The sequence below is a fragment of the Elgaria multicarinata genome, chromosome 22, assembly GCF_023053635.1.
Source record: "Elgaria multicarinata webbii isolate HBS135686 ecotype San Diego chromosome 22, rElgMul1.1.pri, whole genome shotgun sequence".
In the NCBI taxonomy this organism is placed as follows: domain Eukaryota; kingdom Metazoa; phylum Chordata; class Lepidosauria; order Squamata; family Anguidae; genus Elgaria; species Elgaria multicarinata.
In genome coordinates, this window is record NC_086192.1 from 5,960,673 (window position 1) to 5,977,017 (window position 16,345).

Sequence of the window (16,345 nt, forward strand, 5' to 3'; positions counted from 1 at the left end):
TGACTTTTTAATTATTTTTCTTCCCTCTCTCTGTAGCAATCAGATAGGAGTTCCTGCCCCTTTCTCTTCCTTTATGGGGTAGGATGTGATGTCTCTGGGGGTGGAGCTAATCAAATTTCTCTTGACCATGAAGAGATGATGCGCTGTATTCCAGGAGCTACGCTCAGGAAGGGCAAAGGGAGTTTCGCCATGGTGAGTAAACGCCATGCGAGTGGGGCCATGCTGAGGGCGGTGGTCATCCGGTTGGGTTTGATGGCCTACGTCTCCCTGGGCTCTGAGCCTGTGTCTGGCTGGGCCATCCCATTTCAGTCCCTGATTGATCAGAACAAACAAAGTGTCCTCCTGATGTTCAAGTTTTGTTGTTTATTCATTCAGTCGCTTCCGACTCTTCGTGACTTCATGGACCAGCCCACGCCAGAGCTTTCTGTCGGCCGTTGCCACCCCTAGCTCCCCCAAGGTCAAGTCTGTCACCTCCAGAATATCCTCCCTCCATCTTGCCCTTGGTCGGCCCCTCTTCCTTTTGCCTTCCACTTTCCCTAGCATCAGCCTCTTCTCCAGGGTATCCTGTCTTCTCATTCTGTGGCCAAAGTACTTCAGTTTTGCCTTTAATATCATTCCCTCAAGTGAGCAGTCTGGCTTTATTTCCTGGAGTATGGACTGGTTTGATCTTCTTGCAGTCCAAGGCACTCTCAGAATTTTCCTCCAACACCACAGTTCAAAAGCATCTATCTTCCTTCGCTCAGCTTTCCTTATGGTCCAGCTCTCGCAGCCATAGGTTACTACGGGGAATACCATTGCTGATGTTCAAGTAGGCGGAAGCAAGGTTATTCCATAAGAGGATCCCTGCTGGATCAGACCAAGAGTCCATCTAGTCCATCACTCTTTTCACACAGTGGCTAAACAGCTATGGACCAGGAACCCACAAGCAGGACACTGTGCAACAGCACCCTCCCACCCATGTTCCCCAGCAACTGGTGTATGTAGGCTTACTGTCTCTCATACTGGAGGTAGCACATAGCCATCACAGCTAGTAGCCGTTGATAGCCTTCGCCTCCAGGAATTTATCCAACCCCCTTTTAAAGACATCCAAATGGGTGGCCATCACTACATCTTGTGGAAGTGAGTTCCATAGTTTAACTCTGCGCTATGTGAAGAAGCCCTTCCTTTGATCTGTCCTGAATGTCCCACCCATCAGCTCCATGGGATGATCCCGGGTTCTAGTATTATGGGAGAGGGAGAAAAAAGGCCTTCTATGGGTTTGCGGTTCACTGTTGAGTTTCTCCCAGGCTTTCAGGAGCTGCCAGAGCTAGATCGTGGCTGCTGCATGTGGTGAGCTATCAGCAGTGGTGTAGCGGTAAATGGTGAAATGCAGGGGCTCACAGTGACAGTCCCCATAGCCACTCTGCCCTCGGGAGATTCCAAAATATGGGCAGCAGTCTTGATCTATGTATGTGTGTTCGCCTCAAAGAGGAGCAATACATAGCATAATGCCCAGTTTATTAGCATCAGCTGGCTGTCATAGAATAGGCAAAGGACGGGGCAGTAGATTGCAGGCTGGACTTCGGCTGGAGAGGCCTGAGGTTGCATGAGGAAAGGACAGGACGCAACCTGTCCCAGAACGGCCTAAGGCCATTGAGAATCGGTGTGTAGCGAGTGCTGGGTGAGTACCTTGGAGACCCAGGTTCAACCCTCCACTTGACTATGCAGTTCACTGAGGGATCCTGTACCAGTCACCATTTCCGAGCTGAGCCTATCTCACTAGGTGGCCCACGAGGATAAAATGTGTGGCGTGGGACCGACATGCCACGTGTGCCACCCTGAGGTCCTTGGCAGCCCTCAGTTCTTGGACCTTTGCAGGGAAGAGGCAATGAGTTATGGGTGATATACAAGGAAGAATCCGGTTTGGTAGCATATAAAACCCTCGGTAACAGACCCTTCTCTTTTTGGCTTCGGGGGGGGGGTTCTCCATTTTTGATACAAATTTACTTGGGAAGGAGAAAAAATGAAGCCTGTAATGCGACCGAGACCTGTATTCGCTTGGGCTCTTCAGAGGGCCCTGACGTACCACAGCTTGCCCCAAATGTGTGCTTGAAGAGCAACTTCTGTTGCGTGGAAGAATAATGAGCGTCGCCAATGTCCTGTCTCCTAAGGAAAGCGCGGCAGGCTGCAGCGGGACGCCGATATGTCGCCAAGCCCAGACCAAGCTGGAAGTCGCCTTGTACATGTCTCTTTGGAGTCCTGACATCGAGGCAGTGCTGGTGGCGATGTCCTGCTTCCGACATCTGTGCGAGGAAGCGGATATCAGGTGCGGAGTAGACGAGGTGTCGGTTCACAACTTCTTGCCCAACTACAACACCTTTATGGAGTTTGCTTCCGTGAGCAACGTGTTGTCAACAGGTAAGGCGTGGCGGGGGCGGGGAGGCTAAGAGCCCCCTCGTTGTTTTATTTCATTTATTTGTTACTATTGTTTATATGACACCATTCAGGATACAAATCTTGCCAGGGTAGTTTATGAGTAACGTAGAAATAATAAAATCTTGATAAACGCTGTGAACTTTTTTTTTTAAATTGGGATCCTTCTTCCCTCAGAGCAGTTGGTGGGAGCTGGCCCTGTGGGGGCGGGAAGAGGAGCAGGTGTGTGGCGTCCTCACTTGCTTCCCTCTCTCCTTCCCTCAGAGCAGTTGGTGGGAGCGGGAAGAGGAGCAGGTGTTTATTCCACTAGTGTGTAGGCCCTGAAAGGGGCCGCTAGTGTGTAGGCCCTGAAAGGGGGCGGAGGCAGGGCAGAAGTGGCCTTGGATGCAACCAGACCTCAGGATTGGACCATTCCCCTCTCTTGGCCTCAGGCCAGCATCGGTCTTTCCCCCACCTTTTGGAACCAGTGGAGGACACGGACGAATGGACTCAAGTTACAGGAAGCCGGATTCTGGCTGGCCATCAGGAAAAACTTCCAGACTGTTAGAGCAGTACAACAATGGTACCAGTGACCTAGGGAGGTCGTGGGCTCTTCCACACTAGAGGCGTTCAAGAGGCAGCTGGACAAGCATCTGTCAGGGATGCTTTAGGGTGGATTCCTGCCTTGAGCAGGGGGTTGGACTCGATGGCCTTGTAGGGCCCTTCCAACTCTACCATTCTACAATTCTATGCCACCACTGATGGAATGAGAATGACCTTTCAGTAAGTCGAACATGTACTGAGTTTTGATCACCTCTCCTTAGGAAGAGCTGCTCTCCAGAAACGAGTGATGGCATTGTTAAGGCGGATTGAGCATCCCACGGCAGGTAACACCGAGGTATGTTCTTACATTTCCGCCCCATGCAAAAGCATTCCTCTTCGGCAGTCGACAGAATTTGCATTAGTCCCATTTATGCCGTCTCGTAGAACTGTGCTCCTTTCGTTGTGTTTTAGGCTTGGGAAGACACACATTTAAAATGGGAGATAGCGACGAAATTGATCCTCAACTATCCAAAGACGAAAATGGAAGACGGCCAGGTGAGACGGGGGCCGCTTGGAAGTATCTCCCAGACCCTTTTCTCCATTTCTCTTTAGTGTCTAATGCAGCCTTCCCCAACCTTTCGCCCTCCAGATGCGTTGGACTACAACTCCCATCATCCCCAGCTGGCATGGTCTACAGATCTGAAGGCCGCCAGCATTGGGGGACGCTGGTCTAATGCATTTTTAAATGGTTACTTATTATTACATTTATATCCCACCTTTATTTATTTATTTATTTATTTATTGCGCTTATATACCGCCCCCATAGCCAGAGCTCTCTGGGCGGTTTACAGAAATTCTAAAATTAAGATAAAAACGAGTATACAAAATTTAAAACTCTAAAACGCAGAACATACACACATAAAGCATTAAAAACCGTTAAAAACTAAACATGTGGGTGATTAAGATGTGCCGCTTTATGCCTGGGCAAAGGAAAGTCTTAACCTGGTGCCGGAAAGATAGCAGCATTGGTGCCAGGTGAGCCTCGTCAGGGAGATCATTCCACAGTCTGGGGGCCACCACTGAAAAGGCCTTATCCCTCGTTGCCACACTCCGAGCCTCTCTCGGAGTAGGCACCTGGAGGAGGACCTTAGATGTTGAATGTAGTGACCGGGTATATTCACGTCGGGAGAGGCGTTCCGTCAGGTATTGTGGTCCCAAGCCGTGTAAGGCTTTATAGGTCAAAACCAGCACCTTGAATTGGGCTCGGAAACATGCAGGCAGCCAGTGCAAGCGGACCAGAGCAGGTGTTATACGGTCGAACCTTCTGGTTCCTGAAATCAATCTGGCTGCTGCATTTTGCAAGAGCTGCAGCTTCCGAACCATCTTTTGCAAGGAAGCCAAGGCAGTGTACATGGTCATCGTCCTCTCCATTTTATCCTCACAACAACCCTGTGAGGTAGGTCAGGCTGAGAGGCAGCGACTGGCCAAAAGTCACCCAGTGAGCTTCCGTGGCCGAGTGAGGACTAGAACCCAGGTCTTCTGAGTCCCAGTCCCAACGTTTTAACCACTACGCCACACTGGCTTTCCATGCAACGTTGCCCTTCAGAAAAGCATCTTTGCTTCCTCATGTTGTCCGGTGTGCTCTTGTGCCATCAGCCAGGCCTGTGGTGCTTTGGAAAAAGCCAGGGAATCCTTTTCCTTTTTCCTTCAGTACTCCCTGCTGTTCCCACTTCTTCAGCCTTAGAGCACCCTGTGGCCCCCTCTGGCATGCCACCTTTTCAGGAGGGCGACAGTAGTCTGCCTTGCGAGGATGCTGTGCTAAATGTAGCCTTGTTGCAGCCGGAGTGTTGACCGGGGCTGGTTACAGGGAGCACACAACTCCCCTGTTAAAACAGCTCCACTGGCTTCCAGTCTGTTTCCGGGCACAATTCAAAGTGCTGCTTATGACCTATAAAGCTCTATATGGTTCGGGTCCAGGTTATTTGAAAGAACGTATTCTCCCTTATGAGCCTGCCCGGGCTTTGAGATCTTCTGGAGAAGCCCTTCTTTCAGTCCCACCTTCTTCACAGGCACGCTCGGTGGGAACATGGGAGAGGGCCTTCTCGGTGGCTGCTCCGGTGCTCTGGAACTCTCTTCCCAGGGAAGCTAGGCTGGCTCCCTCCTTGATGGGCTTTCGGAAGCAGGCTAAAACTTTTTTGTTCAAGCAGGCCTTTGGAGAATAATCCAGCCCTCCATCTATATTAATGTCTTATAATTTTGCTGTGTATTTTTTAATTGTTTATGGTTTTGTTTCCCATGTATATTTTAAACTTTGTAAGGCCGCCTTGAGGCCCAGCATTGGGCAAAATAATAATAATAATAATAATAATAATAATAATAATAATAATAATTGTTTTGCTTTGTTTTGAAAATAAGTATTCTGCTTTTCAATGAGATTCCCAAAGCAACTTACAAATTAAAAGTAACAAAGCTAGCAGGATAATAACATAAAACAGGATAGCAGAAGCACTGAGGAACAAATCCATTTCTGAAGGGGCAACAATCCCCCTTTTTTTTAACCACGCTTCCAGGAAGTCACTTAAAAGTGGGGCCGCTCGAGCCTTCCCGTGGGAAGTCATTTTAAAGCATGATTATGAACTTTGGGTTGAATATTGGGCCAGAGATACCCAATTTCAAATTTTGGCTTGGGTGGTGAACTCGCTCGGGCCTCGGCTCCTTTCTGTAAAATAGGACTTCTGATATTCTAGGATTTCTCGAGGAAGAATTGAAACTGCCAGAAGGCCCTTGGCTCTCTGGAGTGAATAACCAAATGCATGGGAATGTTTCAAATTCACCACCATTGCATTCTCCTTCCACCCGGTGTGCCTCTTTTTCCAGGTCGCCGAAAGCCTCCACAAGACGATAGTCAAGAGGCGAATGTCTCACGTCAGCGGGGGAGGTTCCATAGACCTCTCGGACACGGATTCTCTGCAAGAGTGGATCAACATGACCGGCTTCCTGTGCGCTCTCGGCGGGGTGTGCCTGCAGCATCGTGGCAGCGCGCCGTTTCCATCCTACAGCCCCCCCATGGGCCCCGTGAGCGAGCGCAAAGGCTCCATGATATCCATGCTGTCGAACGACGGCAACACGGAGACGCCCGTTAGCAAGTTCATGGATCGTTTGCTGTCTTTAATGGTCTGTACCCATGAGAAAGTGGGCCTGCAGATACGGACTAATATCAAGGAACTCATGGGCCTAGAGCTCAGCCCAGCCCTTTATCCAATGCTCTTTAACAAACTGAAGAACAACATCAGCAAGTTCTTTGACTCTCAAGGGCAGGTAATTTTTTGTTTTTGTTTTAATTGAATTATTTTGCAAAACGAATGCGGCATACAAGATTCCCACCACCACCACTTCTTAGAGATTTTTCCGGGGCTGGGAATGGGCAGGCCAGGGGTGGGGGAACAGTTTTTCCCCCCTATTTTTCCCAAGAAAAATAGGGGGGAAAAATAGGAAAAATGTTTCCCCCCTCTCCAAAAAAACTAAACATTTTTGGATAACAGAATACTTTCTTTTCACGCGGTTAATAAAATGCTTAAGACAGGATGTTCATATATTGCTAACCAACTTTTTAGTCCCCTGTAATGATTATTAAGAACTACATAGTGACAACAGTCAATGGTGGGTTAATAGGCGACTCCATGGTTGATTATTGAGGGGGAACTCCCCACATGACACGATTATAATCAACTGTGGTGTGGATTAAGGCCGGTGTTGAGTTGACTATTAGTCAAGAGTGTCTTTGATTGACACATCCCCCGCTCTCTCTCACCTCCTCAGTCCACCCGCTGGTATCCCATCAGCCATTGTGAGTTCTGCTGTCTGGATTACACAATAACCAACTATAGTGTAAAAGTCCCGAGAGACAACATAATAACCAACTGTTGACTATTTAACCCACCGTTGGTTATTGTGTCGCTCAAACCAAATCAGTGTAAAACCAGAGATGCAAACTATTTCATTACCTTCATTTTTGTGAACCGCCCAGAGAGCTTTGGCTATTGGGCGGTATAAAAATGTAATAAATAAATAAATAACCTGAATTTTTTCAGTGTTTCAGAAATAAAAAAAAGTCCAGTGGGGCGGGGGGGACCTTTTTCTCAATTTTTCCAGTTTTCTCCAGGCCTTCACATCTCTATTTAACATGCGTGCCCGGTTCATCTTATTAGCCCACCTGAGTCATTGTTTGATTGCATTACTGTGTAACATTTTTGCCAATACACTCAGTACAATTTCAAAGTACTAAAAAGAAAAAAAAAGAGAGAGAGAGGAACCATAAATCAGCATAATTCTATCAGGTGGTCTGTTGCTGGTCTCTTCCGGGACTGATGGAATGAGATATTCCTGGCTGGGACGTCCCCTCTTCTGCCTTCCCTCTCAGGGCGCCCAGGTCTTTTAAGTAATCAGCCGTTTCCTCTTTCAAGGTTGGCTCCTGTTTGGGGAGCATTATCCAAGGTAGTCACCAGCGGCAAGTTTAGCTGCCTGATATTACCTGTTTCAGACAGACAGGCTATTCAGCCAATCATGACTTGACTCGCGTCACTGGCATTCTGTGAACTCCGCGTCGGTTTGACGATGCCGAGTGCTTCGACGTCAGTCCAGCGTTCACGGCTTGTTTCTGTGTCATCCAGAAAACTTAACCACAGCACAGTTTGCTCCTGTGCAGGTCTTGTTGAATGACACCAACACCCAGTTTGTGGAGCAGACCATTGCCATCATGAAGAACCTGCTTGATAATCATACCGAAGGGAGCTCGGAGCACCTGGGACAAGCCAGCATTGAGACCATGATGCTGAATCTCGTCAGGCAAGTCAATCTATTCTCCCGGCCCCTTGCCTCCCAGCGATCCAAATGCGGCAGGATGCTTCTGTGTCTCTTGGGAGGCTGATTCTCTGAAGAGAGATTCAGTCAAGGGCTGTAGTAGAGCCCACTATCCCCAATTGGCACAGGCTGAATCCTCATCTGACATCTCCTAGTTCATAGAATCATACAATAGTAGAGTTGGAAGGGGCCTCTAAGGCCATCGAGTCCAACCCCCTGCTCAATGCAGGAATCCACCCTACAGCATCCCTGACAGACGGTTGTCCAGCTGCCTCTTGAAGGCCTCTAGGGTGGGAGAGCCCACCACCTCCCTAGGTAACTGGTTCCATTGTCCTACTGCTCTAACCGTCAGGAAGTTTTTCCTGATGTCCAGCTGGAATCTGGCTTCCTTTAACTTGAGCCCGTTATTCCGTGTCCTGCGCTCTGGGATGATTGAGAAAAGATCCTGGCCCTCCTCGGTGTGACAACCTTTCAAGTATTTGAAGACTGCTATTCTGTCTCCCCTCAATCTTCTCTTCCCAAGGCTAAACATGCCCAGTTCTTTCAGTCTCTCCTCACAGGGCTTTGTTTCCAGACCCCTGATCATCGTTGTTCCAGAGAAGCCATTTTAGACTCGAGTCCTGACTTTCTGCATTGTGCTCTGTGACCCATATTTATATAGCCATATTAAGGTGGCTCACTCCCAGCATTGAGATCAGCCTATGCATTAATCAGAAACGAACCTGCCAAGCAGTGTGTTCGCATGGATGTGCTTTGAAGACGATGTCCGTGGAATGGAAGCTAATTTAATCTCGAGGCTTGTCCCTGCTGTCTGCCTCCCCACAGATATGTGCGTGTCCTTGGGAATCTGGTACATGCGATTCAGATAAAAACCAAGCTCTGTCAGCTCGTGAAGGTTATGATGGAGAGGCGCGATGACCTTTCCTTCTGCCAAGAGATGAAGTTCAGGTGAGCGTCAGTTGAGCAGCTTCACTGTGTTCCCTTAGAAAAGAAAACGCTTCCTAAATTTTTTCGCATTGTGTGGAAATGGTTTCCTCCTTGGAATTTCCTGGTGATTTCCTTGGAAATAGCTATTTGCGGGGAGTCGTTTGCTTGCTTGCTTGCTTGCTTGCTTCTTTCTTTGAATGGTTGTCCTGGCCTTCCTCCGAGATGTCGCTCCTCCATATTTATCCTCGTAGCAACAACTCTGTGAGGTAGAGTAGGCCAAAAAAATAATGACTGGCCCGAGCTCATTCAGTGAGCTTCCTGACGGACTGGAGTTTTTCACTTGGCTCTCCCTGGTCCTGGTCTTAGTCCAGCACTCTAACCACTACACCACACTGGTTATGGCAGATTGGAGTGAATAACTTTTCTCGTAGCTTAGGGACCAAGGGATTGCCTTGCTGGACCCTAGTCGTGCATCCTCTTTACCACAGTGGCCAACCAGATGCCCATGGGAAGCCAGAGAATACGCAGTTTAGAATATAATTAAGACTAACATAATTCATTTCAATCACCAATATATATCTAGTTCCTTATACAATGTTAAAAACTATAACACATGAATAATGGGGGTGGGGAGCACAAAATAAGTAAGAGATCCAATCTGTAGCCCTTGGGGGCTGTAGAATAGTTCAGATTTCTGGATCCGAGGGTGGACACAGTGCTCCGACTTTGGACCCTGGAGTCTGAGCTCCCCCTCGCAGCCAGCACATGGAGGGCAACACCAGCTACCTCTACAAGCTTACAAACACGAACTTGGAGCGGGAGGAAAGGAGTGGTTCTATGGATGGGGAGCGGGGAGGAGACCGTGGCGGCTGGCTATGAACACTCCTCCGGCTGCCTCCGCCTCCTTCCCTCTTGCTCCTCGATGCCTAAGCTTGATGGACGAAAATGAAATGCAGAGCTAGATGGGTGAAAACGAAATGCAGAGCTAGATGGGTGAAAACGAAATGCAGAGCTAGATGGGTGAAAACGAAATGCAGAGCTAGATGGGTGAAAAGGAAATGCAGAGCTAGATGGATGAAAAGGAAATGCAGAGCTAGATGGGTGAAAAGGAAATGCAGAGCTAGATGGGTGAAAAGGAAATGCAGAGCTAGATGGGTGAAAATGAAATGCAGAGCTAGATGGGGGAAAATGAAATGCAGAGCTAGATGGGGGAAAACGAAATGCAGAGCTAGATGGGGGAAAAAGAAATGCAGAGCTAGATGGGGGAAAAAGAAATGCAGAGCTAGATGGGGGAAAACGAAATGCAGAGCTAGATGGGTAAAAACAAAATGCAGAGCAGGGGGAACACAAAGGCAACGATCACCCCACACCTTTCCCGATGTGAGCCCTCCAGTTCAGAGGCTGACAGGCATCCAGATAGGATCGTGCCCTAAATAAATGAAAACAAAAAGAGAAGTTCAATCAAACCGTGTAAACAGTGATAGCTGGAATACCAAAATATTGGTGGAAGAACAGAACACAAAACTCTCCCCATTTATGATTGCCACAACTATTAAACCCTCATGAGGAAGGAAGATACTGATGAGAGACGTACGATAAAGAGGAAGAAGAGACAATCAAGTAAATAGGCATCAGAAAGTAGAGGAGCAGGGAACACTGTCAACAGAATGAATAGGCCAAAAGCGTTTTGGAACAGGAACTGAGAGCTGTTCTACTGCTGTTGGATGAGAGACTCGGTTGCCATGAAACAGGACAGTGGTTTTGAGCTGGGTGATTTGTGGGTGCATTTCAAAAATATCGTGCATGTTGCTGCTTTAATTTGCGTTGGGCAGAATTTTGTTTTTCCTGCCCCAAATCATCTGTTCTGTATTACCAAATTTTAGGAACAAGATGGTAGAATATCTGACAGATTGGGTGATGGGAACATCCAACCAGGCAACAGATGAGGATGTGAAATGTTTAACAAGGTAAGAAGCGGCCAAAATGCCAACTTGGAACGGTCCAATGCATTTTCTACAACAACGATACACAAGATAGTTAAAGATGGCTTCTGGTGCACTTTGTTACCAACAAATGGGAATTGGCTGGGTTTCAAGTGGTGAGCCCTACCAGGGTGTAGTCATCAAATAAAGAGTCGATTTCCAAACTATAGTCTTTATTATGCAGTCAGTGACTAGGTTCAGACAACACAAGAATCAATGGTGGTTTAAATAGTTGATGGTTGGTTATTTAACCCACCATGGATTATCATAGAATCATAGAATAGCAGAGTTGGAAGGGGCCTATAAGGCCATCGAGTGCAACCCCCTGCTCAATGCAGGAATCCACCCTAAAGCATCCCTGACCGATGGCTGTCCAGCTGCCTCTTGAAGGACTCTAGTGTGGGAGAGCCCACAACCTCCCTAGGTAACTGATTCCATTGTCGTACTGCTCTAACAGTCAGGAAGTTTTTCCTGATGTCCAGCTGGAATCTGGCTTCCTTTAACTTGAGCCCGTTATTCCGTGCACTCTGGGAGGATTGAGAAGTGTGGAGGGAGTTTTTTAACCAACGGTTGGTTCTTTGGATGAAATAACGCAAATAACCAATGATGTGCAGAGTTGGCTATTTGAACCATCGTTGGTTATTGTGTTGTGTGCAGGGCGCCATTGGTTATTTCCTCAGCCACTGTTGGTTATTTCGTCAGCCACAGAGTCGCAAGGCAAGAGAGGTCAAAATAGTGGCTGCTGCTTTAGTCCAGCTGGCAGGACAGATTTTGGGCAGCAATGGCTGATGGGATACTAGTGGGGTGGGGAGAGGGCGGGGGATTAGTGAGTCAACTCAGCGTGGACTAATAGCCAACTCCGCACTGATCCTAATCCACACCACGATTGGTTATTGGCATGTTGTGTGGGAGCACCTCTAGATAAACAACTGTTGAGTTGATTATTACTTCACTGTTGACTATCGTATTGTCTGAACGCAGCCGGTCTTTCAGCAATACCGATTCTAGTTCTTTGACTCAGATGCCCCCAAACTAACTAGCTTACTTAAAGATCTATTTGATAGATGCACTTCAGTAGGATAGAAAGTTATTGCAAATCCAGTGTTACGCTTCCGCACAGAACCTGAAATGCTTTCTCAAGCCTGTGCTTTTTCGGTCTTCCCCTAAAGACCTCCTGTGATGGGCCAACCTGGTAGACTGCCGTAATTCCTTAATTTGCCCCACCCTCTTAGTTCTACGTCCGATCCATGCATCTCCCAGACTCACCTCCCTCTTCTGTGAGTTGCTGAGTTCCTACAGAAAGAGAAGGGGGGGATTGGACCTTGCTCTAACTGATTCGCTTGCCTTTGAGAAGATTCTTCCCTGGGTCCTTGAGCTCTTTGAGGAATTTCCTTCCCCGTCCATCTCGTCTTCTGACTCTGACTCCCAATTCCACGGTCTCTGCAGGGAGCCTGGACCCAATCCCAACGAAAGGTCTGCTCTTCCCGTTCCGTTCCAGGGTAGGGAGAGAGAGGAAAGCTGGCCGTGAGCACAGCATCAGCATGTCTAGGCATGGATTGCTGGTCCGCTCAGCCCATTTCTAGTGGCATGTATAAAATGGCAGAGAAGAAGACAAGCAAACAAAGTCATGCAGTACAGATGCATATGCAATCTGCTGGGTTGCACAGGCTCAGGTCACAAGCAGGAAGAGGAAGTTACAGAGGAGGTGAGATGAGACTAATTGTCTAGCAAGGTAAAGAAGGCCGTGCATGCCCAGGAGCTGCGCACAAGGCAATAGACAGGACGTGGTATAAGGGAGCAAAGCTCTAGTTCCAGTTGCCAGAAGGATCAGTCAAAGGCTTCCTGCAGCCTGGGACCCTCGCAGAATTGGTGGGGTGCATTTTGCTGGTGGAAATGGTGTGAGAGGTGCACTTTTCCATTCAAACTCTGCTCTGTTTACTGTTTTGTTCAGGGATTTGGACCAGGCGAGCATGGAAGCCGTGGTGTCTCTTCTTGCCGGACTTCCATTGCAACCCGAAGAAGGAGATGGAGTTGAACTGATGGAAGCGAAATCCCAATTGTTCCTAAAGTAAAGCCCCTTATTTTATTTTTTGTCGCATCCTATTGATGAAAGCAGCTAGAATTCTATTGCGCTTGGGCAGTGCAGGCATGTAGTCGTTGTGGAAATAATTCGGACATCGGCTTATTATCTGTAAGAGTTCTGAGCATAGCTTCCATGGATCGTTCTAAAAAGATTTATTGCATAGGAGATCCCACATCCAAATAATTGCAGGATCTCCCATATGACTTGTTTTATATCTTCTTGCATTGGGGGTGGGGGAGCTAACCTGAGCCTTATTTCTTTTTCTTTAAATCAGCCCTTAAGTTTCTTGATCTGACAACAAAGCAGTTTATGCTTCTATTGACGGGTTTAGGGAGAAGACTTTAGAAATACAAAGGATCATAGACTGTAGGCAGCAATTGAGCAGAAGCAAGAACCGGTAAACACTATTCTCCCAGCCTGAACAGGGAGTTCATTATAATCTTTCCTGTTGAGAAGAGCCAGTGGCTAGCTTGAGTGGGCGAACCCTTTCACTGCCCAGGGAGTTGCTTCAGCAGATAGCTGCCGTACCACCTTTCATAACAACTAGTACTGGGCCAAATCTTGCCCCTCTATTTTTGGGAACTTCCTCTCTCCCTGTGAAAGAGGCATTGATGTTGTTTTGGAGCGGGGTTTGCCTCTTTCGCAGGGAGGGGGGAAATTCGGAGAATTTTCTCCTTGGGGAGGGGGGCAGGGTTTCCACATACCTTTTCTAAGTGTAGCCGATTGCTGAGGGCCCTTCTTCCTGTTTTTAAGTTTTTCAAAAAACACCCGCCCCTTTCCCTCGGCATTTGGAGGAGCCCAGCAGTTAGTGAACAACTATTGGAGTTCATGTGACCTCACCCTCTCCAATAAAAATTCAGGAAGAACTCCTGGGCTCCTGAAAATGCTGGGGGAGTTTTAAAAAGAAAGAAAGAAAACCTCTCAACTGGCTACATTTAAAAAGGTATTTGGAAATCCTATCCCCCTCCATAAAGAGAAAATTCTCCAAAATTCTCACTTCTCCCAGCCTCTTTCGCCCGAGTTTTCATTCCCCCTGCCCCATGAAATGCTGAAAATGGAATGGTCAACATTTTCGGCACAGCAACGGGAATGCCTAAGGCCCCGCCCAACAGATTGTCCAAGAGTTACGCAACCACGCATACGCAAATGAAACTTTCGTTGGGTTCTTCTCTTGCGCATAGTTCAGATTCTAGTTTATTGAAAAGCAACAATAAAATATTGCTTAAGACCAGTAGATAAAAGCAACATAAAACAGCACATATAAAATTGAGTGATAAAAGCCCCCCGGAATATTAAAAAGGTCTTTTCCTTATGCCAAAAAAGTAACGTGAGACTTGGTGCCGGGTGAGCCTTCTTGGGGAGACGGTTCTGCAAGTGGAGCATATCTTGGAGTGAGTCGGTTTGCGTTTGTGCCGGGGAGGCCAAATTGTTGGGCCAAAATGTTGGTTGTTTTATGATGGTTTTAATTTTTGTGAACCGCCCAGAGAGCTTCGGCTATTGGACGGTATAAAAATGTAATAAATAAATAAATAAATAAAATAAAATATTATTATTATTATTTATTTATATAGCACCATCAATGTACATGGTGCTGTACAGAGTAAAACAATAAATAGCAGGACCCTGCCGCATAGGCTTACATTCTAATAAAATCATAATAAAGCAATAAGGAGGGGAAGAGAATGCACCAAACAGGCAGTATAAAAGTCAGAGCAAAATCAAGTTGTAAAAGCTTTAGGAAAAAGAAAAGTTTTTAGCTGAGCTTTAAAAGCTGCGATTGAACTTGTGGATCTCAGATGTTCTGGAAGAGCGTTCCAGGCGTAAGGGGCAGCGGAAGAAAATGGACGAAGCCGAGCAAGGGAAGTGGGGACCCTTGGGCAGGTGATAAAATAAAATGGTTCTCCTCGCGATAGGCCAACGGTTATTTTTGCCTTTAGGTACTTTACCCTGTTTATGAACCTCCTCAATGACTGCAGTGAAGTTGAAGATGAGAGTGCACAAGCGGGCGGCAGGAAACGTGGGATGTCCCGAAGGCTGGCGTCGTTGCGACACTGCACCGTCCTGGCCATGTCGAACCTGCTCAATGCAAACGTGGACAGTGGCCTCATGCACTCAATAGGTAAAGTGGGCGATCAGTGAAGACTTGGCAACGCGGCGCGGCAGGCGACCCGTTGGGGCTGAATCTTTCTGTTTGTTGGCAGGCTTGGGGTATCACAAAGACCTCCAGACGCGAGCGACGTTCATGGAGGTCCTCACCAAAATTCTGCAGCAGGGCACGGAGTTTGACACCCTGGCGGAAACGGTGCTGGCCGACCGGTTTGAGAGATTGGTGGAACTGGTCACCATGATGGGTGACCAAGGAGAGCTGCCCATTGCTATGGCTTTGGCGAACGTGGTGCCTTGTTCACAGTGGGTAAGATGAACTGCATTGCCGGCGGCTCATGTGTGGTTTAAATGGGTGAATGCCGGAAGCTGGAGCTAGTGCAGAACGCAGCAGCTCGGCTGTTGTCAGGATCTGCCCCTTTTCAGCATGTAACTCCTTTTCTGAGCGAACTGCACTGGCTGCCTATTCGCTACCAGGCCAGGTTTAAGTTTTTGGTGCTAATGTACAAAGCCCTAAACAACTAGGGATCAGGATGCCCGAGAGAGCGCCTTCTCCCCTATCAACCTGCCATTGCTGGGGATGCAGCGAAGGCCCAGTTGGAGTCCACCAGGAGAAGAGCCTTCAGTGTGGTGGCCCCTTCTCTTTGGAGCTCTGTGCCCCTAGAGGTCAGGCAGGCGCCAACGCTGTGCTGCTTCCTACAGCTCTTTTCTAGGAAGCATTCCTCAACTGACCGGCCATCATTTTTATTAGTATTCTGTTTTAAATTGAAGAATTTTAATATGCTGTTTTATTTTATTCCTGTGTTCACCACCCTGGAATCTGTTTCGGATATGGAGTGGTGTAAATAAAAAAAATTAATTAGTTGGTTCATGTACAAAGGGGGCAGGTGAAAAAGTAGATTGGGATCATAGAATAGCAGAGTTGGAAGGGGCCTACAAGGCCATCGAGTCCAACTCCCTGCTCAATGCAGGAATCCACCCTAAAGCATCCCTGACAGATGGTTGTCCAGCTGCCTCTTGAAGGCCTCTAGTGTGGGAGAGCCCACAACCTCCCTAGGTAATTGGTTCCATTGTTGCACTGCTCTAACAGTCAAGAAGTTTTTCCTGATCATAGAATCATAGAATAGCAGAGTTGGAAGGGGCCTACAAGGCCATCGAGTCCAACCCCCTGCTCAATGCAGGAATCCACCCTAAAGCATCCCTGACAGATGGTTGTCCAGCTGCCTCTTGAAGGCCTCTAGTGTGGGAGAGCCCACAACCTCCCTAGGTAGCTGGTTCCATTGTTGCACTGCTCTAACAGTCAAGAAGTTTTTCCTGATCATAGAATCATAGAATAGCAGAGTTGGAAGGGGCCTACAAGGCCATCGAGTCCAACCCCCTGCTCAATGCAGAAATCCACCCTAAAGCATCCCTGGCAGATGGATCTGCTGAGAGTTCTGATAGACCTACTGACAAA

The 16,345-nt window shown here is 47.7% G+C and overlaps 1 protein-coding gene across 4 annotated transcripts in view; it reads left to right on the forward strand.

Moving 5' to 3' along the window:
* NF1 (neurofibromin 1) overlaps positions 1-16,345 on the forward strand; it is a 246,516-nt gene that overhangs the window by 60,965 nt on the left and 169,206 nt on the right. For 3 of the 4 annotated variants that reach the window (XM_063146839.1, XM_063146838.1, XM_063146840.1), the window contains exons 17-27: positions 37-192; positions 2,151-2,397; positions 3,216-3,289; positions 3,406-3,489; positions 5,812-6,252; positions 7,640-7,779; positions 8,620-8,742; positions 10,605-10,688; positions 12,655-12,771; positions 14,724-14,905; positions 14,988-15,199. In XM_063146839.1, coding sequence (XP_063002909.1) covers positions 37-192; positions 2,151-2,397; positions 3,216-3,289; positions 3,406-3,489; positions 5,812-6,252; positions 7,640-7,779; positions 8,620-8,742; positions 10,605-10,688; positions 12,655-12,771; positions 14,724-14,905; positions 14,988-15,199 — 1,860 coding nt within the window. Of the gene's footprint in view, positions 1-36; positions 194-2,150; positions 2,398-3,215; positions 3,290-3,405; positions 3,490-5,811; positions 6,253-7,639; positions 7,780-8,619; positions 8,743-10,604; positions 10,689-12,654; positions 12,772-14,723; positions 14,906-14,987; positions 15,200-16,345 lie in introns of those variants that run through there. The other variant, XM_063146837.1, reaches the window with a different exon arrangement.